The 24,607-nt window shown below is 50.8% G+C and overlaps 1 protein-coding gene across 2 annotated transcripts in view; it reads left to right on the top strand.

The window, feature by feature from the left end:
* RUNX3 (RUNX family transcription factor 3) overlaps window positions 1–24,607 on the top strand; it is a 99,636-nt gene that overhangs the window by 48,098 nt on the left and 26,931 nt on the right. For both annotated transcript variants that reach the window (XM_072609357.1, XM_072609358.1), the window contains 3 exons: window positions 10,413–10,669; window positions 13,158–13,314; window positions 24,111–24,215. In XM_072609357.1, coding sequence (XP_072465458.1) covers window positions 10,413–10,669; window positions 13,158–13,314; window positions 24,111–24,215 — 519 coding nt within the window. The remainder of the gene's footprint in view (window positions 1–10,412; window positions 10,670–13,157; window positions 13,315–24,110; window positions 24,216–24,607) is intronic.

Genomic DNA, 24,607 nt, shown 5'->3' with positions numbered 1-24,607 from the left:
GGAGGCCGGGACTAGGGTAGATGCTAAGCTCTGCAGCTGCATGCATGCCCCGCCAGCTGGCCTTGGGATCACAGGATTTGAGGCAGAAAGAAACTTCAGATAGCCTAGCTAATCCAATCTCCTCATTTTTACTTCGGAGGAAGCCGAGGGGGAAGAGACTTGGAGCATAGTAGGGGTTGGAATCTCACCTCTGCATGCAGTTTACTACCTTGGACACGTCACTTAATAACCTGGGTCTCAGTTTCCTGATCTGTAAAACGCCTGGGATTGTTCTCGATGAGTAGCATGAAGGTCCCTTTCCGCTCCAAATCTATGATCCCATGACTCACACAGGTCTGACTCTGGGAGTAGAACACAGATCTTTCAAGTTCAGAGCCAGGGCTTTGTGCATTGAGGGTCGGAGTCCCTCAGTCTGAGACTTCCGAGCTCAAAGAACCGTGCAGTGTTGTCCCTTTGCCGGGCTACATCCAGAGCAAATTTTTCGCCTTCCGCCTACTGGGCAGCTTCCCTAGCGGGTCTCCCAAGCTCGTTCTCAGTCGAAGGCCATCTTGTCCAATCCCTGCCTTTTACAATTAAGGAAACACGTCCATAGAGATGATGTGAATTAACCAAGGTTACACAGCTAGCGAAGAACGGTAGAGCCAGAATGTGAACTGAAACCCACCTCCTTGGACCCCAATTCAGCAGTATGTAAACTTCCCCTGAAGCAGAAAAGATGCTCCCCATCCCACTCTTAATAACTATAATAATTCACAATTATATAGCGCTTTAAGGGTTACAAAGTGGAATTAAACATAACACATATATGCGTACATACGTGTGTTTATGGATATCTACATATATGTATATATGTATGTGTTTGCGTGTGTCTCCGAGCTTAATTGTGGGGGTAAGGAGGAGTAAAAAGTGCACAGCAGAGAACAAAAGAAAACCTACAAGGAAGCAAAGAAAAGATGGACAGCTTTGAAAATAATGTGTAGTGTTTATTATATAGGTTTTCTTGAAATGGAAATTTATTGCTTTATATTGAATCCGCTCATGTTCTGCTGGGTAAGTGGCAATATTTTTTTCTTTCCTTATATTATTTTAAAGTGTAAAATAAATGTGTTGTTTTAAATTTAAAGGGGGGGGGCCTGCAAAGTAACATGCATTACTCCATTTGATCCTCAAAACCAATTCTTGAGTTAGGAGCACTTTTAGACTTATCTTCACCCCCATTTTATGACTGAAAGAAGCGAAGCTGAGGGAAGGAGGGAGGGAGAGAGCGCGCGCATTCCTCACGTCCAGAAGCTTACAGCTAATGCGAGTTTGAGGAGGGATTGGAACACAGGTCTTCTTGACTCTGGGTCTGGCTCTCTATCCCATCCACCAGACTCCCTGTATTCAAGTATTTGAACGTTCTCAATTGGAAGAAGTATTGGACTTGTTCCCTGTGGTCCTAAGAGGCAGAACTAAGAACAGGGAATGGAAAATGCAGACACTTAAATGTAAGCTTGCAATGTGGAAACTCTACCTAACAGTCAGGGATTGTCCCAAAGCCGAGGGGGCTGTGTCCGGAGGTGGTAGGCTCCCCCTTGCTAGAGTTCTTCAGGCAGAGGCTGCCCACTTGTTCCGATGTTATAGAGAGGACTGGCTCTAGGTCAGGTCTAGGTGGGATTGGATGGATTGGATTGGTGGGATACTTTCTGAGGTGTCTTTAAAAACAGCTAGGGCCTGGAGATAGGAAGAGCTGAGTTCAGATCCATCCTCAGACACTTATTACTAGCTGTGTGATCCTGGGCAAGTTATTTAAACGCCTGCCTCAGTTTCCTCGATTGTAAAGTGGCAATAATAGTGGCACTGACCTCACGAGGTTGTTGTGAGGATCAAATGAGATAATAATAATGGCACAGTGCCTGGCACATAGAAGGAGCTTAATAAATGCTTGTTCTCCGCCCCCCTCTTCCCCTCTACGAGTTTCACTGGGCTCAGCCAGGCCTCTTACGCCTCCAGTGGCTCTCTCCGGACCTTACGGGTCAGAACCTTGGAGTCTTGGAGATCCTGGCCCCTGCTGTTGCAGCGAGATCTGAACAAGGACCAGCAGCGATCGGACATTTCCCGAGCAGCCTTCGGGGCGGCTCCGCTGGGAGCTGGGCCGGCCGCTGAGCTCAGCGGCGGCCGCTGAAAATAACCGACTGGCTAAATATAACCTAGGGAGAGGGGGGAAAAATAACAACTTTCCGGAAAAATGAACCGTGAGGAGAATATTTATAGAAACCATTTCCAATCAGGAGTCCCCCACGGCCCTGGACACGTGCGGATCCCACCCAGGGCCCTGGCCATCGCCATCTACTACACGTGGTGAGGACTCCCGCGGGCCTCTGACTCGGCCCTGCGTGGGTTCTAAAGTTGCCTGCGGGCGAGACCGGGTGTGAGACCCGGGGTCTGGTTGCGGCTGGGCCCTGGGAGCAGATCCAGAGGGAGCCCGGGGAAACAGACTCACCAAGTAAAAGCCGGGAGAGCTTCAGCTTAGAACGCGAGATAATAGAACACAGAATGACTTTTAGGGAAAGGGATTTGGAAGCGCGCGGTACTAGAACATCAAACTTGGAACCTGAGCAGACTGTAGTACTTCGGCTATCGGGGTTTCTCTTTTCCCCACCCTTAACAATACCAAGCCAGTGAAAGGCTGGATTTGGGGGAGGGACACTCAGGGAGTATTGCGTTAGGAAAAATTATTTGAACATGAGACCTATGAGTGCATTTGAAGTGCATTTTGTGTGCTGAAAAGAATTGCTAAATTTGAATTCAATGGACCTAGGGTTCGAATAACAGCTCTGCCTCGGGCAAGTTATTGAACCGCTCTGGGACTTAGTTTCCTTCACCGTAAAACTTAAAGTTCTGAACAAGATTGTTCGAAAACCAGGAGCCCGAAGATTGCGATAGTGTGAGATCCGTTACCTACATCCATACAAATACAGGCAGTCACTCCCTGGCATTACATCACCATTTCCCCTAAGTTTTCCTCTTGACAATCACTAAACTAAAAAAGTTGGAGTCTGTGATTGGAAGGTTGAAAAAGGGACCTGAAATGATGATTGGAGTTCCTAAGAGCTAAGAAATGCAATCGAAACCTTTTCTCGGGATTGAGGCAAGAAGGGATGCCTGAAATTTTGAGGTGCGCGCTGAAATGAAGCCCGGTTCTGGGAAGATATGTGTTGAACTGACTTCCCCCAAATGCTGTAGGTAGAGTGGGTTTCCAGTCCGTCATCAATTCCCCGAATGTCTTTGAACAAGTCACTTATTTCATTACCCCAATTTCCTCCTCTGTAAAACAAGAGGATTAGACTTGATCTCGGATACTGTATGTTCTAGGACCCCCTGCCAGCATTTATATGCTATGTTCAAAGGCCCCTTTCAGCTCCGATATCCTTCATTCTTCGCTTCCACTTAGAACATAGTCTGTTTCCAGGAGGCTACGTTATAAGCGAGTTTCAGTTCGGTCACTACAGACACTTTCTGGCTTTTCAGACACGGAAGAGAAAGAGGGATGCGTAGTTAGCCTGGGCCAGAGGGCAAGAGGGTAGAGTTGGCAGCAGCCGGAAGGATAGAAGGCCCCAAGGGAGGAAGGCAAGTCAGATCTCTCCCCGAGAATGGAGAGGAGGGGCGCTGAGACGAACTTAGGAAAACCACACACCACCCCACCCTCAGCTGGTTCCTGGGAAGGCCATGCGCGCCAGAAAAAGGACAGGCAGTCTCGGCCCCAGGATCCCGACAACAGTGGAGAAGCCGTTAGCGGAGGACACGTGGCGCTTAGGAAGAATTGCCACTTACCAGCCCAGCCGCTGGGCACGGCGCCTTTCTTCAAAGCCCGCGTGTTTGCGGGGACGAACAAGGCCCATTACACCGGGAACCCCACCAGTGCACGTGTCTGCCCCCCTCCCTTGGTTATTTCACACACCTCCTCCCCACCGCTGCCTCCAAGGCACAAGTCTCACACAACTTCCCATTTCCACTCAGGCTTACATTCACACACACACACACACACACACACACACACACACACACTCCTTTCAGTCTGCGACAACTCACACAAGCACAGGCTCACACGACCTGTGTCTTCCCATACTCCCATGTTCACAGGGCACCCAACCCCAACGCACCACGCACCTCTGAGTCCTCGCACTCAGGCTTATGGAACACACCCGCGCAGACTCACAGGACATACTCTCAGGCTCATACAGTACATGTATTCCCAAGTAGATCCACATGAAAAAACCATATTCACTCACAGGTTCTTATTCTCACCTGTCCAGTTGGCCTTCGAGTGTGAGTGTGTGTGTGTGTGTGTGTGTGTGTGTGTGAGTGGAAGTCTCCTCACCACATGAGCCTGACAGTTAACAGCCGAACTCTTTTCCCTCCGCCCATCGGATGCTGGACTCCTTGAGACAGGGACTGCTTTTGCTGTTCTTTGCATACGGTGTCTGGAACTTAGTAGGCGTTTTCCATATGCTTGTTGGCTGAATGACTATCTCAGGGCTGGGCTGAGGGCGAGGGACCATGAACTAGGCTGAGGAGCGCAGGTAGAGACTGGGATTAAAGGGTAATGTACAACTCTTGGGACGTGGAGAGAAGGTCGAATCTAGGCTGACTCGTTAGGTTACCTGCTGGAGGACTGGACCTGCCAGGTCTCTAGGACCTAGGAACTATCCCCGGAGGAAGAGGCGCGAGGGAATTTTCTGTTGCTCCCTCTTTCTCAAGAGCAGGTCCAACAACATGTTCTGTCCGGGGATTGGAAAAAGAAAGGACAGCATCAGGTGTGCACAGGGCGGAGGAGATGAGTTTGGGACAGAGATGAGTGTCTGGTTATCAGACGGGGCGGGGGAGAGGAAGAAGAGAGGGTCTTAATCTGATGGAGACAAGGATTCTCGGTGTATCTGAGGAGGGAGAAAGACGGATGTCGGTCAGCAAGGCAAAGCGAAGAAGGATGTCAGTCTAGCTGATCGAGAAGGGAGAAGAGTGCCGAGAAAGTAAGAAGTGCGTCTATTCATTCCCGACCGTGGGGGAGATGACTGTCAGTCTGTCTTCGGGAGGAGGGGGATAGGAGCCATGCACGCTTCTCTCCTGGGGCTAGGATTGACAAGAACGAACAGGTCGGCCCCGAGTAGCAGCTGCCTAGGCCTGGACAGTGCCAGCCGCAGCTGGGACACATCTGTGCGCAAGACGCCCCGAAGCTGGGGGGTGAGGGGAAGGGGGAGGTAGCCATCGACGGGACACAGGCTCCTACTAGCGGTTGTAACGGGAATCGGTAACGGTTGGGTCCCGCCCAGGCTCTTCCTGCCCGGGCTAGGGCCAAAGCGAGCCCCAACCGACGGAGAAAGGGAGGGAGGGAGGTGTGGAAGCCAGCCGCTTCCCCAGCCCGCCCTTCCGAGGGCTGCGGTTGCTCTCTCCTGCCCGGGATGCAGTGGGACAGAGACAATACTCTGCCCCTCTCCGCGGTTACCAGCACGGGGAGAGGCCTCTCTTCACCCCGGGTGGCCTGTACGTCCCGTTCCTTCCCCCCTGCAGCCCACCTCCCCACTCCCTCTTCAGCTGGACCTTGAGAAATGGGTTCTGTAACTTCCCTGCATGTTGGGAGAAGTCAGCCGAATGACTACCGATGACTTCCCCAGAGCTAGGGTGCACACGAGTCCCAAGCCCGAAACTTTCTACCTAGGAGAAGTCGCTTGACCTCTCCGAGCACCGGGTGCTTAAGTGTGCAAAACGGAGTTAGGAAATCTCTTGGCTCCTTAACTCTCGCGGGCTGTTGAGAAGAAGGGCCTGCGTACATTAGAAGGCATTATCAAAACGTGGGCTAGATCGAAACGAGGCCTGCAGGTAGTGGGGATGCTTGGAGAAGCCCAGGAGGAGCTGCAGCTGGAGCCTGGGGAGGCGGGAGGAGAAGTAACATCGAGGGAAAAATGAAAAAGATTAAAAGGGGGGAAGCGGCCCGACTGCCATCCGCCCAGTCGGATATCCAAGAGCAGTGTTTTTCCTACCAGATTGAAATTGGGGTCTTCTCGGGCAAATTGCGAGGATGAGGGGGGCCTGTGTACGCGCCTGCAAGCACAGAGAGAGGGACCTGCACTGGGAATGGGGGGGTGGGGAACCAAATTCGCTGCGAGACCTTGGGCAAGTCCAATAAGGGACTCAGTTCCCACCTCTTAATGGGAATCACAAGTTCAGCTCGGCCTCCTTCCCAGAGCCGTTGGTCGTTGCATACGGGAGCGAAAACGATTGGGACGTTGTGACTCTGTTCTATAGGTTAATCGTTATAATAGTGATCCGTCACATGACCACTGAGGCATCGAAAGGCGTTTCCGCAGGGCCGGATCACCATTGGCCACCCGGACGGTTTCCAGTTCCCCAAGTCTCCAGTTCTCGCAGCATACGCGGGATCCGGGGATGCGGGAGCTGGGAGGGACCGTTAGGCCCACTGGGCTGGGCAAAGGGGCAAGGCGAGCCAGGTCAGGCTAAGGGAACTGACAGTTCCGAAGAGTTCCAGCCTGGCTCAGTGGTCAGCGGAGGGAGTATTGGGACCAGTCCCGGGAAGGGGGGGAGGAGCGGGGGGGGAGGGCAAGCGGAAGGCACTTTAGGACATTCACAAACTGGAGAGCAACCAGAGGGGGGTGACGTGGAAGATAACTATGATAATGATAACTAGCATTTATATAGCGCTTTGCACAAATATCTCATTTTGACCTCACCAAAAAAAAACCCCCCCAAAAAACAACCCTAACCTTGAGAGGGAGGTGCTATTATTATTTCCAACGTACAGGTGAGGAAACAGAAGCTGGCTGGTTAAGTGATGCCTACTACCACCCAGCAAAGCGATTGGCTGAAGCGGGATTTGAACTCGGGTCTTCCTGACGTCAGGTGGGGAAAGAAGGAAAGAAATAAGCATTTATTAAGCTTTCACTACATGCCAGGCACTGTGCTAAGGCTGTGGCATCTGAGGAAATGCAGAAAGAACAGGGCACCAAAAGCTTAAACACTATTTAAAGGGAAGATGGTGGCCTTTTTCCCCTAGTGGCTGAATGAAGGGACGTCCAGGTGACAGAAGGATTAGACCTATTCTTGAGGGGAGAGGGGTCTCACAGGGCAGAACTAGAAGCTGACGTGGGCTAAGAGGTGGCCAAGGAGGCAGATTAAGGAAGACCTCTCTAACCGTTAAATCTATCCAGAATGGAAAGAGAGAGTTCTGTCCTTCATGTTCTTCTACTCAGGTTTGAGCTGGACTAGAGGTAGAGGTACACTGAGGTCCTTTCCAATTCTGAAATTGTGATTTTACGGAGGAGGAGACTGAGGCTCGGAGGAGGGTTGCGACCCGGCTTGTTTCAAACTCAAGAATTTGTTTATCATGCAGGGTTTACTAGGCACAACGCCGGCGAAGAAGGCAATTCATTTCGGAAGGGCTCCTTACACTGTCCAAGCACTCGTCGGACTTGGCTCGCCCTTTCACTCTCAATGCTCTTCCTGCAGTTTTGTGTACCTAGGCCCGTGGCGCTGGGACCGAGCAGGGAAAAGGAGGGAAGGAAAACCTGTCTTTAAAAATGCATTGATAACAAGGTCATCAGTACCTTTCTAATCCATCGAGAGTCCGAGCTGCTTCGGTCAATGCCCAGTCGGTCTCCCGGACTTTGCAAACCATCAGAGACCAGGGCTTGGTGCGAGCAGCTGAGATGCAGGTTCCGGGTTAGGTTCTGGCCTCTGAGTCACCTCCGGCACAGAAGGTAGAGAAGAAACTAAATAACTAAAATAAGAAACTAAATAATTCGATAGTAGATCTTAAAGAGCAGTTAGTCACTTCCTCTCCCCCCCCCCCCCCCAATCCTTTTACAGGTGGGGAAAATGAGGCTGAAAAAGGGCAGGCAGCTCGCCCAAGGTCACCCAGGTTAGCAAACAAGCAGAGCCAGGATTCTGAAACAGATGCACCGCCTCCGAATCCTGGACTGTTTTCCCCGGCTTCTGTGAGCAGTAACGGGTTTGGCCCTTTGTTGGCTAAGCCTACTTTCCCCTCCTCTCCCTGCAATTCACTGCAACCGGGCGTAATTCAGAGGTGCTCGCAAAAATAGACCTTGAGGCCGGGGAGGGGTCGAAGACCGGCGCCGAGTCCCGAGGGGTCTGAGAACAGAGAGCCATGGAGACTACTCTGTCAGCAGGCCCTTGCAGTCGGGACGTGTATTTGGTACCTTGGCCAATGCGACCCCGGCTCAGGAAGGTTGCAGAAGACTTGGGGCCCGAGAGGTGAGCTCACACCGGCCCCAGTAGGGCCGACTGCTCTGGACAAATGTGTATAAGTGGCCTACCGCCGGCGTCTGCGCTCAGGTGGGGTCGCTCAGTAGAGTCCCCTTACTCTTCTAGCTCCTGAAAGCGTTTGGTGAGAGGAAATTCCCCTTTTCCCCGGAGGGAAAAACACCTCACTTTACTAAAGACTCTTGGCGAGCAAGGCCTTTGCCCATTTCTTCTCCTCATCAAACTGGTACTCTCCTCTACTTGGAGAACGTGCCCACAAAAGATTAGCAAATAGATAAAGCAAAGACCTGGGTCATTCTGGCCCCCAAGCCCAATTCTTCCTAGTCACGGCCAACGAAGGAAAGGGCGGTGGCCCTGCCAGGTGTCTTGATTTAGAGGGTTCGCCTACAGTGCCCTGGGCGCACCGAAGGGCGTTAACCTAGCCAAGCTTTCTGGTCCTGTCTGTCTGGGGGCCCCGTGAATGCCGTCTCGAAGTTAGGGACAGAGGGTCCTCCTTGGGCACAAGGAGGCCGGGTGCCAGGAAGTGAAGCTCCGACCCGAGGCCGCAGAAAGGATGGCCTTGGAAAGCCCGTTTCCTTTTCCCTTTCGAGTAGGGGTTTTTCAGATGACCACGATGTGCCCTGCAAAGACAGCGGGGGCTGGCGCCCCAGGGCCCCGGCCTGGAGAGCCCCCCGCTGGACCGACGAGTTCCCGAATCTCCTTTTCTGTCCCAGCTGCCGGCTTCCAGAGAAGAAGCAAGCCTTAAAACAGAGACTTGTTGAAATTTCGTTTGCTCCGCGCCCCGCCCCTGTCTGGCTGCTACAGTCCTTGCCACCGGTTTGCGGATTTCTTGGGGCACGGGGTGGGTGGGTAAGGGCAGGCAGGCTGGTGCGTCGAGAAGAGGAAGGGGAGAGCTTAGAGCAGTGGAGGAGTTTGGAAGGGTGGATGAAAAGTAGGGAGCAGAGTAGGTTGGGGCGTCGGGGAGGGTTGGCGGAAGCTTCAAGCCCCAGCCGCTAATTGCGGCCACTGAACTTCCCCTCACACACACCGGTTGGCTCCAGGGGGGCTCTAGGAGCCTAGCCTGGACGCAGGGGGAAACTTCACTCCAGGCCTGAGCGCCTAGGGAACGCACCAAGGAGACTGGGCCGGGGCCCAGACGGCGGCGCCCACCGGGCAGGGGAGCTGAAGCCAGGACGGGGGCAGGGAGGAAAGGAAGATTAGCGAAGAGGTGCAACCTCCCGGGACTTCGGAAGCTCCCGTTTTAACTGCGTCGTTTAGAAAACAAACAAATAAATAAACAGGGCAAACTGCCCCCTCCCCCCTCGTCTCACCCCAGAGGAGCCTCAGCTCCCCTACTCTGCGCTCCAACACCCTCCGGGGCGGGGGCGGGGCCTGCCTGGGACAGGCCACGCCCCCTCCGCGCTGGGTTTCTTTTCTTAATTTTTTTTTAAGTAAAGCCTTTCCCCAGCAGGCTACGCCGATTGGCAGTCCAGGCCGTCGCTCCCGGCCGACCCCGCCCCTCGGCGGGCCCCCGGGTAACTCCCCTCCCCGGGTGGCTGCGGCGCCGCCGCTTGATTCTCTATTTTTTTAGCTGGTGTCAGAGTCGGCGAAACGTCTGTGGGAAGCGGGAGCGCGGGGGAGGGGACGCTGCTGGCGGCTCGGAGAGCTCGGGCCGGCGGGACCCGCAGCCTGCCGCCGTCGGGATTCCACGCCGCGGCCGCCGCCGCCCCAGCTCTGGGGGAGGGGGGGCAACCTGCCGCAGGGGACGCACTTCTGCTGCCCTAGGCGCCCGGGGGGGGGTCTGGGAAGGGGCCGAGGAGGGCGAGCGTCGCAGGCCCCAGCTCCGGACCGACCGCGCCCTCGAGGCGAGCTTGGCCGCCCGCTGGGTCCGCTCCCCGAGGGCTGGGACGGCTCCGTGGGCCGCCCGGGGCGCGCCGGGAGCAGGCGGCGGGTCCCCCCTCGGGGCTTCCCCGGCTCGCAGCCAGCCCCGAGCCGCCGCGGCCGTGCCCGCTTCTCCTTTCCGGCGCCTCTCTGCCCCCTCTGTCCGGAGCGGCCCGCGTGAGCCTCGGGGGCGCGCGCCTCCCGCCGCGCAGTCCCCCGCCGCTGCCCCGCCGCCGGCCGCGGCGCCCTGACTCCCGCTGTTATGCGTATTCCCGTAGACCCGAGCACCAGCCGGCGCTTCACACCTCCCTCCACGGCCTTCCCCTGCGGCAAGATGGGCGAGAACAGCGGCGCGCTGAGCGCGCAGGCGGCCGCGGCCAGGCCCGGCGGGCGCGCCCGGCCCGAGGTGCGCTCCGTGGTGGACGTGCTGGCCGACCACGCGGGCGAGCTGGTCCGCACCGACAGCCCCAACTTCCTGTGCTCCGTGCTCCCCTCGCACTGGCGCTGCAACAAGACGCTGCCCGTGGCCTTCAAGGTGAGTGCCTCCCGCCCCGAGCCGGCGGGCCGGGCACGGCAGGGGGGCCCCGCGGCCCCGCCCCCTCGGCCGGCCGGCCCGACCGGACTGCCCATCCTCGGGGAGCCGCTGGTCATCTCGCACGATCTGTCTCGTTACGGTTGGGAGATAGAGGAAGTTGCGGCAGCAGGCTTCTGAGAGAATTTAGGTAGTGTTGCCTGCGGGAGAGCTGGGCGGGCCTCTGGGTCCGCTCTCCCCTCTGGCCACCGTCACCCATTTTGTAGATAGAGGAAACTGAGGGCACAGAGGTGGAGGTGGCACCCCAAGGTCACAGGCCCTAAAGTAGCGAGGAGGAGAATTCGTACGCAGCTCTTCTGACTGCAAACCTAGGGCTCTTGGCAGAGCACCCCACGGGTGCTCGCGGCTGGGGCGGCCCCCTTTCCACACCCCAAGCCCAAGCCCTGGATTTTTTTTTAATCCCTGCAAACCCCTAGCCCAGACGTGGGAACCCCCTTCCGCTGTCATCTGGAGAGATCTTTCTCCGCAACTGGGACGCAGGAACTGTTTCGTTTTCTTCTTTATTTTTAATTTTTTTAAAAGAGGCAGCGATGAAATGAAAGTAGCCGGTTTTCCCCTAAAAAATCGGCGTGAAGCTCGATCACACTCATGTCGTGAGGATGGGCTGGAGGATGGGGGGGACACAAAAGCTGCTGCTGGGTACTGCTCCCTCCACCTGGGTGGATCCCCGACCCAGTGGGGCCTTGCCGGTTAAGGAATCAATCCCACATTGGGGGGAGAAAAGAGAAACTGTGCCTCTTTCTCGGGGTGACATCTGAAAATCCTGCACAAAGCCTGGGGGTCAGAAGGGGGAAGGAGTGGCAGTTCGTGGGGGAGGGGAGGAAAAGGAGGCCACTGGGACTTGAATGGCCCGATCATGGGTTGCACTGTCATTCGGGGCTTAAAAGGAATCTTTTGAAATTAAAAGAAGACAGGATGCTGACAGGAAATCTGGCCTTTTTAATCAGACCCCAAAAAATTTTCTCCTTGAAATTTTTTCCATCTGGATTCCAAGTCTCTGAATGCGGCAGTCACGTTAAAGCGACTGGTGCCCAGGCTCCCACCGCAGCAGCTGAGCCCTCCGTTTTCAGAGTGGGCACACCTCCCCAGCCGCAGGGCACTCCGCGGACCGGTCCTTCGCGTCCAGTGGGCTGCGGGCAGCGGCACTCCCCTCTGCTTTGCAGGGAGACCGACAGGTGCATCCTGGTCCGAGAAGACCCCCGTGTGTCCCCATTCCTGAAGACTCGGTCTAAAAGGCCCCAGCTTAGGAAAGACTCTCCCCTCCCAGGATCCGCCCCCTCCCTCTAAAAGACAAAGCAAAACCAGAAAACCGCACATCCAGGGCTCGGCAGCCCAGCCCCAGCCCGCCTTCTGCGGCTCGGGTGGCTGGAGTTGTGGGGTCGCAGGATGAACCCACCAGCCATTTGGTCCTCCGCCTTGACGGCTGCAAGGAGGACATTTTTAAAATAACCTATTGCGTTTCTTTTTTATCAGCGCTATTATTATTTTTTTTGGTCTTTATTTCATTCCTGTCTTTGGTCCAGGAATGTGGGCAGCGTCCTAATTCTTCCCTAGCCGAGCCGAGCTAATTAAGGTCCCAGCTGCAGATTGGCTCCCATTTAGAGAGACAGACAGACGTATGGATAGATAGAACACTTTGTTATGATAAGAATGCTTTTCTTCGACAGCCTTAGGAGGTTGACCAGTGTGGGTGTTATTCCTCACAAATACACTTTTTTTTTTTTTGACCAGTGAGGAAGCAGGCTTAATAGAGTGAACATAACTTGCCCTTTATTGATCTAATGTATTGGGTTCTTTGCCCCCCATCGTTATGTTCGTTTTTCCCTGTTCTTGTTGTTTTGGGACGGAGGGTATGGGAGGAGCAGGGTATTGTTTGGGGTTTTAAATCTTAGATTTTTTTTTTTTTTAATCTTCATCAGGCCCTCGGGTAGTTTCATGGAGTGTCTCTGCTGGAAGGGCTCTGAGAATAGACAATAGAGAGGGACCTCAGAGATTAGCCGGTTACTCACCTTCCTTTTATAGACAAAGGCAGTGAGATGGGGACTTGCCCAAGGTCACAAAGCTGAGGTCAAAGAAACGTTAGAGCTAGAAAGGGACCTTCAAATAGAAAATATTGGCCCTAGAAAAGGATCTCAAAGACTGCCTAGTCCAGCACCTTCATTTTAGTCAGAAGGGGCCTCAGACCCTGTGGAGTCCAATTCCCTTATTTTACAGATGATGACACGAGGCCATTGAAGTTAACCTTAACCTCAGACAATCAATACTGGACTGAGCCTGAATTAAAACCCACACTTCTGATTTTTTTTTTCTCTCGTAAGATGCTTCCGTTAGTGAATGGGAGCTCTGAGGGCTGCAGCTCCCCTTCCCCTAATGGCTCCTCTCCAGTTTGACCCAGACTCCTCTTTTCCCTTGCCTCACTACCTTTCCCTAGGTGGTGGCCCTAGGGGATGTCCCCGATGGCACGGTAGTGACGGTGATGGCTGGCAATGATGAGAATTACTCGGCTGAACTGCGTAATGCTTCAGCCGTCATGAAGAACCAGGTGGCCCGATTTAACGACCTTCGATTCGTTGGCAGGAGTGGCCGAGGTAAGGAATCAGGGTCTGTCCTGGATGGAGTGGGGCGGTGGGGAGGCTGAGGTGCCCGGGAAGGTCATGCCAAGCATGGCTACAAGGTGGAGTGTGAGACAGGGCATGGCAGAGAGGTCCCTAAAAGGAAGCAGCCTTAATGAGATGCTGGCTCCTGTCTGAGCTGTGAGATTGGGAGAACCCAAGAGGGAGATGCAAGGTGAGGCTCCATAAGCTATGGAACAAGGAAGGCCCTTAGGGGTCATCACATCCAATGCCCTCAGATTATACTTGGGAAGACCAAGGCACAGGAGGAAAAGTTCAGTGATTTGTCCACAGTCACCCAGGTAGAGAATCATAGATTTGAGATTCAATCCCACGTCCTCTGACTCCAAGCCCACCCTCTTTGCATTCCATTCAGAATAGGTGGGCAAGGGGGATACTGGCAGAGGAGCCATCCTAGGAGTAAGTGACAGATTGAGAGGGCCCACAGACATTCCAGGAACAGGGACTGCTTCTGAATGATGGTGTGTCTATAGGCACAGCCCAGCCCAGCCCGAGGAGGTGAAAAGCCTTGGGGCCTCTGAGGTGGTGAGGAGGCCTCTGCGGGCAGGCTCTGAAGACCCAGACTCAGTGTGGGTGACAGGCGGTTTAGATCTGAAACCTACTCAGGACTTAAATCATCTCCTCCGCTATGGGTAGGGGAGTGCAGAAAGTGGGGGCCAGGGCCTCACAAGATGACTTCAAGGAAGGATAACAGATGACAGCGGGAGGCGAGGGACTCCATGCTGATGGTAGCACATTATTAGCAGGGCGAATGCCCTCCTTCCATTCTGTCCCTCAGGGGCCCGGTCTGCCTGCCTGCCAGCCAGCCGGCTCTGTAAAGAAACCCAATGGTGTCCCTTGCCATCCCCTCCCTGATTCTGTATAAACTGTGAGGTTTTTGATACTCAGTAAACAGAATTGTGCATTTCATCACCAATAAACAAGGACAGGGGGAAGGCTCTCGTTCCTCAGAAAGGGCCAATCTTGCATTTAACGGGCATCTGGGCTACATTTTTTCTCTTTAACTATTCAAATGTATACATCTAAACGTCAAACATATTTTGACTTTTCAGCATTAATTAAAACCAGGGCATTATTTGCATGTAATAACTGTTTATTCGTGCTTTTTATGAAACTGGAATAGTTTACATTCTTTTAGACGTTTCCTGTTCCTGCTGGCCTGATTTCCCGGTCGCAGATTTCTTTCAAACACTGCCCTTAACTGGTTACAGGTTGATGGATGGAAAATGTTTTCTTTTATGAATTAAGCTTTCATTGCTGCGCTAAATTATTCTGTTAGGCTCTTTTATTTTTTTCATCCCCAAATTTCCAAACTGCATGGAACTGAATCTGAGCCCTGATTTGGTACTCTGGATTCACTCTGGCTGGTGCCTTTGTTTTAAACGAGATAGGACGGAGTGGAGCAGGGGCATTCACACTCTAGACACCCCTCCTCTTGCCTGGGGCTGTGATATGGGAGCACTCTCACCCTAGACACTCCTCCCGTTGCCTGGGGTGACCCCTTGAACCTGTCTAGGTCTGACCATGCAAAGAGAGGCTGGTGGTCCTTTCTGCTCATAAGATGACGTGCATCAAGGGAGTTACATGTAGTGTCTCTCAGGGTCATGGAGGGGGGGGGTGTTGTCCCCCTCTCTGTCTCTTCCCTTGATGGACTCACAAATCATTCACCTCTCCCTCCCCTTTTCATCTTCCCTCAAATCACCGCTGTTGTCTGACCCTTTCTCTGTTCACTAGTTGATCATCTCTTGCTCCTCTCCCGCTTATGCTGACAAATGACTCCCTTGTCTGTCCCCTTCTATGTTCCCACAAATGGGTTCATCTCTCTCCATGTACTTTCAGATTCCTCACTTCTTCCTCCTTCCCCCCATCAACCATCTCCCCACTTTGCCCCATGCAGCCACAGGTTGCTTCCCTCTTCTCCCCCTGGTACCTCCCTAAGTGCTCTCCTCTCTCTCTGCTCCCTCTCTGTGCCCCTAGTTTGCTCATGCATTTCTGTGGACCTTCAGATTTCTGCTTCCCTCCTCCTCTTCACAGGCCAGGAGTTGCTCACCTCTCTGTCCACTCTTATGGTGGATCCACAAATTACTTCTCTCTCTCCAAGTTCTTCTGAATTCCTCCCATCTCCCCGCTCTCCCTCTGGTGTCCACAAATCAATGACCTCTCCTAGCGGCTAGCCTACCCATGAATCTCTCGCCTCTCCTTCCTCTTCCCAATATACCCGCAGATCAATCACCTTCCTTCTTCCCCACTTGTGTACCCATGAATCGATGCCCTCTGCCTCTTCTCCCTGAATTATCCACCAGTCTCTCACCTCTCCTCCCCTCCCCCTCCCCTTTTCCACTCACCTCCCTGACCTCACACAGCCCCCACCCAAGCTCCCCCAACCCTCCCTTATTTAGTTCCCTGGGAATCCTCTCTTCTCCCCTTCTCTTCATTCTCTGTTGGTGGTGTTTGCATCTCTGCCCTCACTCACCACATACCCCGGAACAGAACAGGGTACAAGTCCTAAGGACTAGAGACACCCTTCCACCCCCCAGAAGTTCAGGAAGTTGTCATTACCAGCGATCTTATTTGGGCGGAAGGACTGATAAAACTGTAAACCCCAGCCCCAAGCCTCAACCCCAAAGCGCACATACACACACACACACACACACACACTCACACACTCACACACTCTTACACACTCACGCACGCACACACGTACAGACACACACTCTTTCTCTCTACCTCGTAACTGCTGACGTTCTGATGGGAGCCACTGCTAATTTCTTTTCCTCCTCCCACCCCCACCCCATACTTCAGACAGCAAATACACACAGTAGTTTCCTTATGCATTTGACTGTCCCTTAGTTGTGAGAGACTGGTGAAAAGTTTCAGGTAGCTTGCTGGGGACTGTGGGGGAGGGGGGACGACATGGAAAAGACAGTGATGTTTAGTAATATTTTTCTAGTGCTGCCAAACATGGAATCTTGACTTTTTTCATATCTCAAAGCTTTCACCTTGCTGATCCTTACCTCAGCCCCTGAAGAGAGGCAGGGCAAGGATGGTGATTCCTATATCACAGATGAGGAAATTGAGGTTTAACATAGAGGGAAAATTTCCAAATAGAGGAAAATCAACTTGCCCAAGATCAGACAGCTAGCTAGCTTGAGAAAGGACCAGGGTCAGCTGGCTCCCAGTGCAGGCAATCTGTTGTGGTCAGGAAAGATGCGTTGGGGCTCAGTCGAAAGATTACTGGCCCCAGGCTCCCAAGACCCCAGTCAGATCACACCAGCTGTGTGACCTTGCAGGGCCCTTGACCTTTGTGGGCCTGTTCCCCATCTGTAAAATGAAGAGGTTGGCCCGATGACTTCTGAGGGCCATCTCAGTTCTAAATCTGTGGTGCTAGGATGCCTAGACCAGGAAGAAGTTAGAGAAGCAGGGTTTCTGACCCTGCTCTCCTCCCAGGGTTCTCCCCTCCCTGAGCCTTAACTTCCTGGATTCTGAAGACTCTTCCAGCCCTCATATTCTCTGATTCCAGAACTGAGATGTGATTTCGGGGTGAGGTGGGGGGGGGAGGGCAGAGAAACAGGAAATCCCAGGAGATGCAAATAATCTGGTTAGGTGGGAGAGGCAGAGGATTACAGCTATGAGTAAGAAGACCAGACATCTCTAAAGACGGCTTGTGCCTGTTCTGCAGCTGGCAACCCTGTGCAGAAAGATCCATTTTACAGATTGGGAAACTCCCCTTTTGAGAGAACAAGTCTGTGATTGACAAGGGTGCGAGGCTTCTCAGCCCTTCTTACCAGCTGTCCCCAGCACAGAGGCACTTAGGACAGTAGCTGGTCCCAGCTTGGGCTTCCCCCACCTCTTTCTGTAGGGAAGAGGCAAATGGGCCATCCCTCAGGAGGGAATAGACTGCCAACTGACATAGAAATAGCCCGAAGAGAGGAAAGGGGATGTGGCGGAATAAGCATTGGATTGGAAGGCAGAGTTCAAATCTTGGCTCCAATACTTTTTTTGTTTACTCTGTGAGTTTGGGCAGATTGATTCATCTCCCTGGGCTTCATCTGTACCAGGAGGTGGATGGTCCCATGTCTTAACAGCAGGGTGGTTTGTGTGCACGAGGGGGTGCAGTCAAGGGTCAGGGTCAGGGTCAGGTAGGGGTGAGGTCAGAAGGCCCAGGGCCCAGCTCCTGCACTGCTGTGTGCCTTCCCTTCTCTAAGCCCCCATTATGATGTCTGTGAGATGAGGGACAGAACCCTGCTCCTTTTCTTCTGTCCTGAGGCTGTGGTAAAGAAGGTACCTTGAGATCCTGAAAGCACCATAGAAATATTTCTTAGATCTAGAGGTCACTGGATCCCGTCTCCTCATTTTACAAAGGAAGAATCTGAATTCCAGAGAGGTTATTATTATTTAAATAATGATAATTGTTAGCATAAATTTTTATCATTAATGGATAGCTAGGTGATACAGTAGATAGGTTTGCAAAGCGTTTTATAGATATCTCATTTGATCCTCATGACCCCCCTAGAAGGGAGGTGCTATTATTACTTCCATTTTAAGATGAGGAAACGGAGGTCAAAAGTGGTTAAGTAACTTGTCCAGGGTCACACAGCTACTTAGTGATGGAGGCTGGATTTGAACTCGGGTCTTCCATCCTCCAGACCTGATACTCTTCATGGGGCCCCCTAGTTGTCACTGAGTCCTGGTGAACCCCTGGGAGTTGAGGTTGGAACCCCTGCGAGTTGGTCCAGGCTTCCTACAGAGGGCAGACTGACTCTAATTGGAAAAAGATTGCTCTCACACTGATCAGTAATAGACTCAGGGGCCTGAGTGGCCCCCTTGGCAGTGGCAAGGTCAACATAGGGAGACTTGTTCTCAAAATAATAAAGCAAAACTGATCTGCCTCATTGAATCCCAGATTAGAAGAGACACACAGTGGGAGAAGGACAGACGAACACCTTCAGGAAGAGGGTCAGATGAACAAATGCTCAGGGAAGGAGGCAAGGCCACGGGGGTGGTACATTGAGTGAGTGGTGCAGTCAGAGATCCTGGGTTCAAGTCCCTCCCCAGATGCTTACTACCTGCCTCTTTGGGCACTCAGCTTTCCTCCTCTGCGGCTCCAATTCTCCATCAGTTAAATGAGGGAATTGGGCTAGGTCATCTGCGGGATCCCCACCTGTCTCTAAAGCCGTGACTCCTTCCCTCAAGAGAGAGGGGGTCAGACCAACCCAACTGATGGGGAAGGAGGGTGTGTGGTCTGACTTCACGGGGGAGAGACATACAGTCAGCCAACAGGCATTTAATAAGTAGCCTATGGCATTCTGTGCTAGGCATTGGGGAGACAATCCCTGCTTTCAAGGAACTCCCATTCTTGGTCATGGGCAGACAGGTGAACCCCCTGCCCCCATCCCCTGACAGGAGAACACAGTGATCCTGGGACTTCAGGAAAAGCTATATCACCTCTCCATCAGGAAAGGGATGAGTGTTTGGATACGGGCCTGCTGCCTGGTGATGTTTCTCTCTTAGAGGAAGCAGATTGAAAGGAATCAGGAGTGGGCATGGAAATTAAAGTTGCTTCCAATCCCCAGATTCTTTAACCTGATCAGACAGAGGAGAGGATGGATGGATAGAGTGAAGGAGCCTAGGATAGGAATGGAGCAGGTCAGGAAGCAAATGCTGGGCCTTTTATTAGAAATAGAGTCAATCTGGACTTTCCCTAAAACTTTAGAAATAATAATAGCCAATAGGTATATAAAAATAGGTACTATTTTTATCCCCATTTTACAAATGAGGAAACTAAGGCAGACAGAAGTGCCCAGAACTACTAAGGGTCTGAGGCTAGATCTGAAGTTAGGTCTTCCTGACCTCAGCACTCTATCTTGGGAATTTTCTGTGCTTTTAACCTGTAGGGAAGTCCTTTTTTGGTTTAGGAAGGGAGGGTGGGAAGATTCAGCTTCTCAACTGATTTTGCTCTAGCTAAAGCCTGAAGAGTAATTTCAGATTTGAATTTCCTGAGAGAACCTTAGACTTGGTGGCACTGACAAAATACTTTGCAGACTCTCCCTCTTCTGAATTAAAAACAAACAAAAAAAACCTCAAAGAAAACTCCAGTTTTCATGAAAAAAATGGCCATCACTTAAATGAAGAAGAAAAATCACGCTTAAAAGCACCAATTCCAAATTCTTTAGAGTCTGATAGAAGGAGCATTTATGTTTGTAAATATATTTGGGTTTGGGGAATTTCATCAATATGGGGAACTCCCACTGTGGAAACTCCCTCCATTAATGCAGGTTGGCACCTTATCTGTAGTTTAGTCTTAGACCATTGATGAGGAACCGAGAAGTGATTTACACAAGATCCCACATGAAGTCAAGTCTTTTTGACACTGAGGTCAACCCCCTCTTCAGCATGCCACACTGTTGCTTAGAGACACATACACACACACACACACGCACATACCTATTCATATATGAACTTAGAAATGCATATATAAATATATACAAGCATGTATATATGTGAATTTTAAACAAAGTAATAACATTAGTTTCTCTGTGCCTACTTCTGACCTCTTTTTTTCGCCTGTATTGCTTGCATATTATCTCCTGTGTTACACTATGAGCCACCGGAGGGCAGGAGCTATTGGGAGTGTATCCCCAGCAATTAGCATAGTGCCTAGCCTAAGTCTGACTTCAGACACTTCCTAGCTGTGTGACCTTAGGCAAGTCACTTATCTTCTGTGTGCCTCAGTTTCCTCCACTGTAAAAGGGGGATAATAACAGAGTACCTATCTCAAAGGGTTGTAGTAAGGATCAAATGGGATAATATTTGTAAAATGACTGGCACATAGTAGATGCTATATAAATATACATATATAATACTATATGTTATAATCATGTCACACATAATTATATATAACATTACATATGGTATCATAACATTTATATATAACATTTATGATATAATATTTACATGATATGTAATATAATATGTATATAACATGATGTCTATAATATAGCATGGTATTTATTATATAATATTTATGTGATATATAACATGATATGTGTATAATACATAATGTCTATAATGCAACATATATTATATAATGTTTATATGATATATAATATCTTATGTGTATAATATAATAATGTAAATAATGGTATATTTGTGATGTAACATATATTATAAATTTTATATAATACATAGTGAATAATTTGCAGACTGCTTGATAAATGCTTATTCACTGCCTGTGTCTTTAATCACATTTTAAAGATATGGTCATCCTATATGCGCTTTTTCTAATCGTGCTTTGTTTTACATCACTTCTTATAAAGTCATTTCACCTTGTATTCCTCAGATTTATCTTAACTTATGGTTCCATATTAGCCTGTTAGATGGATGGAATTTGGAGTTTTAGAGCATCACTCTTCTCTGTGTATGTGTGTGTGACTGCAAACACCTCCTCTGCTTCTTCATCTGTAAAATGATGGAACTGGACCAGATAGTCACTAAGGATGCTTCCAGATACAATTCCTATGCTCCTAAAATAGGCCACAGTTTGTCCAGTCCTTCCTCAATCTTGGATACGTAGGCCAGTTGAATTTTTTGCTGTAACAAATATTAGGTATTTTAAAGATTTTCATAATCCATATGTGTGTATATTTATATCCTTATCCCCATCTTCTCCTTCTTCTTTCAGTGACATGCTTAGGATTTAGTCCTAGCAGAGGGATCTTTGAGTCAAAGGCTAAAATGAGATTCACAGTTTCCATTGAAAATCGCCAGACTGTTTTCTCAAAAGGTGGCACCAGTAGACAGTTCTACCAGTAAGGCAATAGCTTTCCTGTTTCCTCACAGCCTAGCCCAGAGGCCCAGAGAAAGGAATGTATGTCAATTGAGACTACCTATTACTGCCACCCCTAACACGTGAAAATCAGGGAGAGATTGCCCCTTCATATTTCTTGCTCTCTTTCCCAACGTGATGGGAATACAGTCTCTGATTTCTTTTTCTCTCTTTTTTTGGAGATACTTCTAACTTATATTTTTAATCCTATTTTACTTGTTAAGCCACTTGGTCTACCATCTTCCCTTTGCTACTTTCTACCAATGTGAGTTTGGGGAAAAGGTTGTGTTCACTTTCCTCCCTGGCTTTCACCAGCTTAGCCCAAGTCATCAGTGAGACAGCCTGTTTACTTAGGGTCTTTTTTCAGATTTATGAAATTATTTGTATTTGAGAAAAATCATAAGTGATAGTTCCTCAGGTTTTCTGATTGGTTAAAAATCCAGGGTCCTGGAGTTTTCACTGTGGTATTGTGGTTTAGTTGCTGTAACTTCAAGCCAGTCTCTTCATACCTGAAGTAGATGTGACTTTCCCTTATGTATTTCACAGGCCTCCCTTACAGTAGGCACCTGCTAATTATGGTAACTCCAGGGTACCATCCTGTGTGGGGTGAAAAAGACATTCATGGCCCACATGGCTAGTGTGTCTGTGGACATCTAGCATGATTTTGGCAGGAAATTACAATCCCATCTGCAGTGGGTGTGGGAAGGCACTGGGAAGCCAGACCAAGGCAAGTAGGAGATGCCATAGTGCACAGAGCACTGGACCTGCAGTCAGGAAGACCTGAGTTCAAATCTACCCTCAGACCTTCTGGGTCCTCCCCAAATGGGAAAGTCACTCTTTCAGCTTCAGTTCCCTGAACTGTAAAATAGGGGTGACAGAAATAGTACCTCCCTTCCAGAGTTGTTGTGACGATCAAATGGGATAACATTTGTAAAGAAGTCAGCACAGTGCCTGGCACACAGTAGGAGCTTAATAAATGCTTACTCCCATCTCCTTCTTCCAAAGGTCTCTGAGTCTGTGTGATAGGGAAGGGCCACTGTCCACTTGAGGTCTTAGCAAGAACTGGTTTAGTAAAGGCATTGAAGACTAGTACCCCATAGTCTGGAATATCTGAGTCTGGAATACCCAGTAGTCTGAGTCACGGCACTGAGTCTGACTATAAGACCACAGATAACATCTGACTTTGCCCTCCTGGGGACATAGGGATTTTATCCCCTAGATGGCTTTGCTCAGGGTGCGGCAGTGTGCCTAGCACTGGAGTTAGGAGTCATACAGTAATAGGATCTGATTGGGACCTGCCACTAACTAGTGGTGACAGGTCAGAGTCAAGTCACTCTCTCGATGTTCTTTCCTGGTTGTGGCATTTTATGTTCAGAGCTCCTCTCAGCTCAGACCATGTTCTAGGCTCTTTTCCAGCTCTGAAACCATTCTAAGGTATTTTCTAGGTCTGAAATTCTCTATTCTAGGATCCCTTCCAACTATGACACTCTATGCTAAAGTCCCTTCTAGTTCAGACATAGGCTTTTTCCAGCTCTGAAATTCCTCCCAATTCTAACTTTTTGTCCTCTAAGGGCCCTCCCAGCTCTGACATCCTCTGTTCTAAGGGCCTTCCCAGCCCTTACATTCTGTGTTCTAAGGGCCCTACCAGCTCTGACATCATGGGTTCTAAGGGCCCTCCCCACTCTGACACCCCATGTTCTAAGGTTCTTTGAAATTTCTGGGTTGAAGTAGCATCTCCACATGGCACATAAAGAGGACTAGGGGTCCAGCCCTCAGCCAAGTTGGACCTGCATGCACCCAGATCAATTTCTGAGCCAGGCAGAGTGGGCCAAATATCTTAGGAGTTCAGGGGAAGGACAGGGGGCTGTGGGCTAGGGGTTATCCTTAGAGGCAGGGGAATATGAGCTTGGCCTGGAAGGATGAACAGAAGTTTTAACAGGCAGAAGGAAAAGGACGAACTGAGATATAGAGGCAGGGAATTTCTGGTTGGGTTTTGTGAGACTATGAATCACTCTGTTTGGCTAAAGGGACATAGAGGGGAAGAATGAGAGATAAGGTGGCAGGGTTAGACCAGGACCTGGGATGTCAGGTTAGAAAAGTGGGCAGAGAGGGGCTGTGTTGCCACAGAATAAGGTCAATTAATCCAGGGTATCCATATTAACTAGTTTGAGTTAGGTTATAATCTTAAAGGTTTGAGGGCCCTTAGAACACAGAATGTCAGAACTGGGAGGGTCCTTGGAATACAGGATATCAGAGCTGGGAGGGCCCTTAGGATATGGGATGTCAGAGCTGGGAAGGAACTTAAAAACATCCTATGACTATGTCTATTCCATGTTCTGTGCTTGACCACAGGATATTAGAACTGTAAGGGATAACCTAGTCCAGCTCCATCACTTTATAGAGTAGGATGCTGAGGCCAGAGAGGGTAGATGACCCCTCTGTGGTCACCTGGTCCGTTATCAGCAGAAGCAGTCCTAGAGCTGGGTTTCCTGGCCCCTGACCTGGGGCAGGATGAGGATGAGAAGTGAAGATGCCTGAATTCAGAAGGCAGCTTTACATGGTAGTGAGAAAAATGACTTAGAGTCATAGGATCCAAGTTCAAATGCTGCTTCTGTCACTCCCTATGTGGTCCCCCTCTCCTCAGACCTCAGTTTCCTCCTCTGTCAATCCCCTCCAATATGATCCTGGTCTCCTGGGTTTTCCAGGGCAATCCCCACTCACCCCATAAGTTCTCTCTGCCCTCCCTGTCAGGGTCAAAGAGAGGGGGGCTACAGTCAGGATTTGGTACCTGGGTGGGGATGGATCCCCAGGATGACTCTGATCCTGGCAGTTTGCATCTCCACCTCCTCTGTGGAGCCCCCAGCTTCACCCCTTTACCACCTTTCCCTGATTTCATCTCTTCTTTCCCACCTTTTCTCACCCCCAGGGAAGAGCTTCACGCTGACCATCACAGTGTTTACCAACCCCACCCAAGTAGCCACATACCACCGAGCCATCAAGGTGACCGTGGATGGGCCTCGAGAGCCGAGAAGTAAGTGTTAAGGTGCCACTGGTGCTTTTGCTGATGGGGTGCGGGGAGAAGAGTGAGGCTATCAGTAGAGCTTGTGGGTTCCTCAACCATCTAGGGGGTGGGCCTGGGGCCATGCAGGGTGCTTTTAGCACCACTCTGTGGGTAGACATGGCAAAACAGCCCCCAGCCTGGGAGGCCACAGGGAGAGGGCCTAAGACCACATCTTAGATCTCATTGGTAGAAGGAGCTCCCAGAAGGGGAGACGTCTGTTGGCATCTTGGCTCTACCACTAACTATCTGGGGGGTGCTTCCCCCCATTTCTGGGCCTTAGTTTTCTCTGTGGGCCGAGAGGTAAGGAGGGAATGGGAAACAAAGGAACAAGGAAGCAGTCGCACATTTGGTGTGAAAAGCAT

This window comes from Notamacropus eugenii, chromosome 5 (assembly GCF_028372415.1).
Source record: "Notamacropus eugenii isolate mMacEug1 chromosome 5, mMacEug1.pri_v2, whole genome shotgun sequence".
Classification (NCBI taxonomy): domain Eukaryota; kingdom Metazoa; phylum Chordata; class Mammalia; order Diprotodontia; family Macropodidae; genus Notamacropus; species Notamacropus eugenii.
This window is presented reverse-complemented; position numbering and strand designations above follow the sequence as displayed.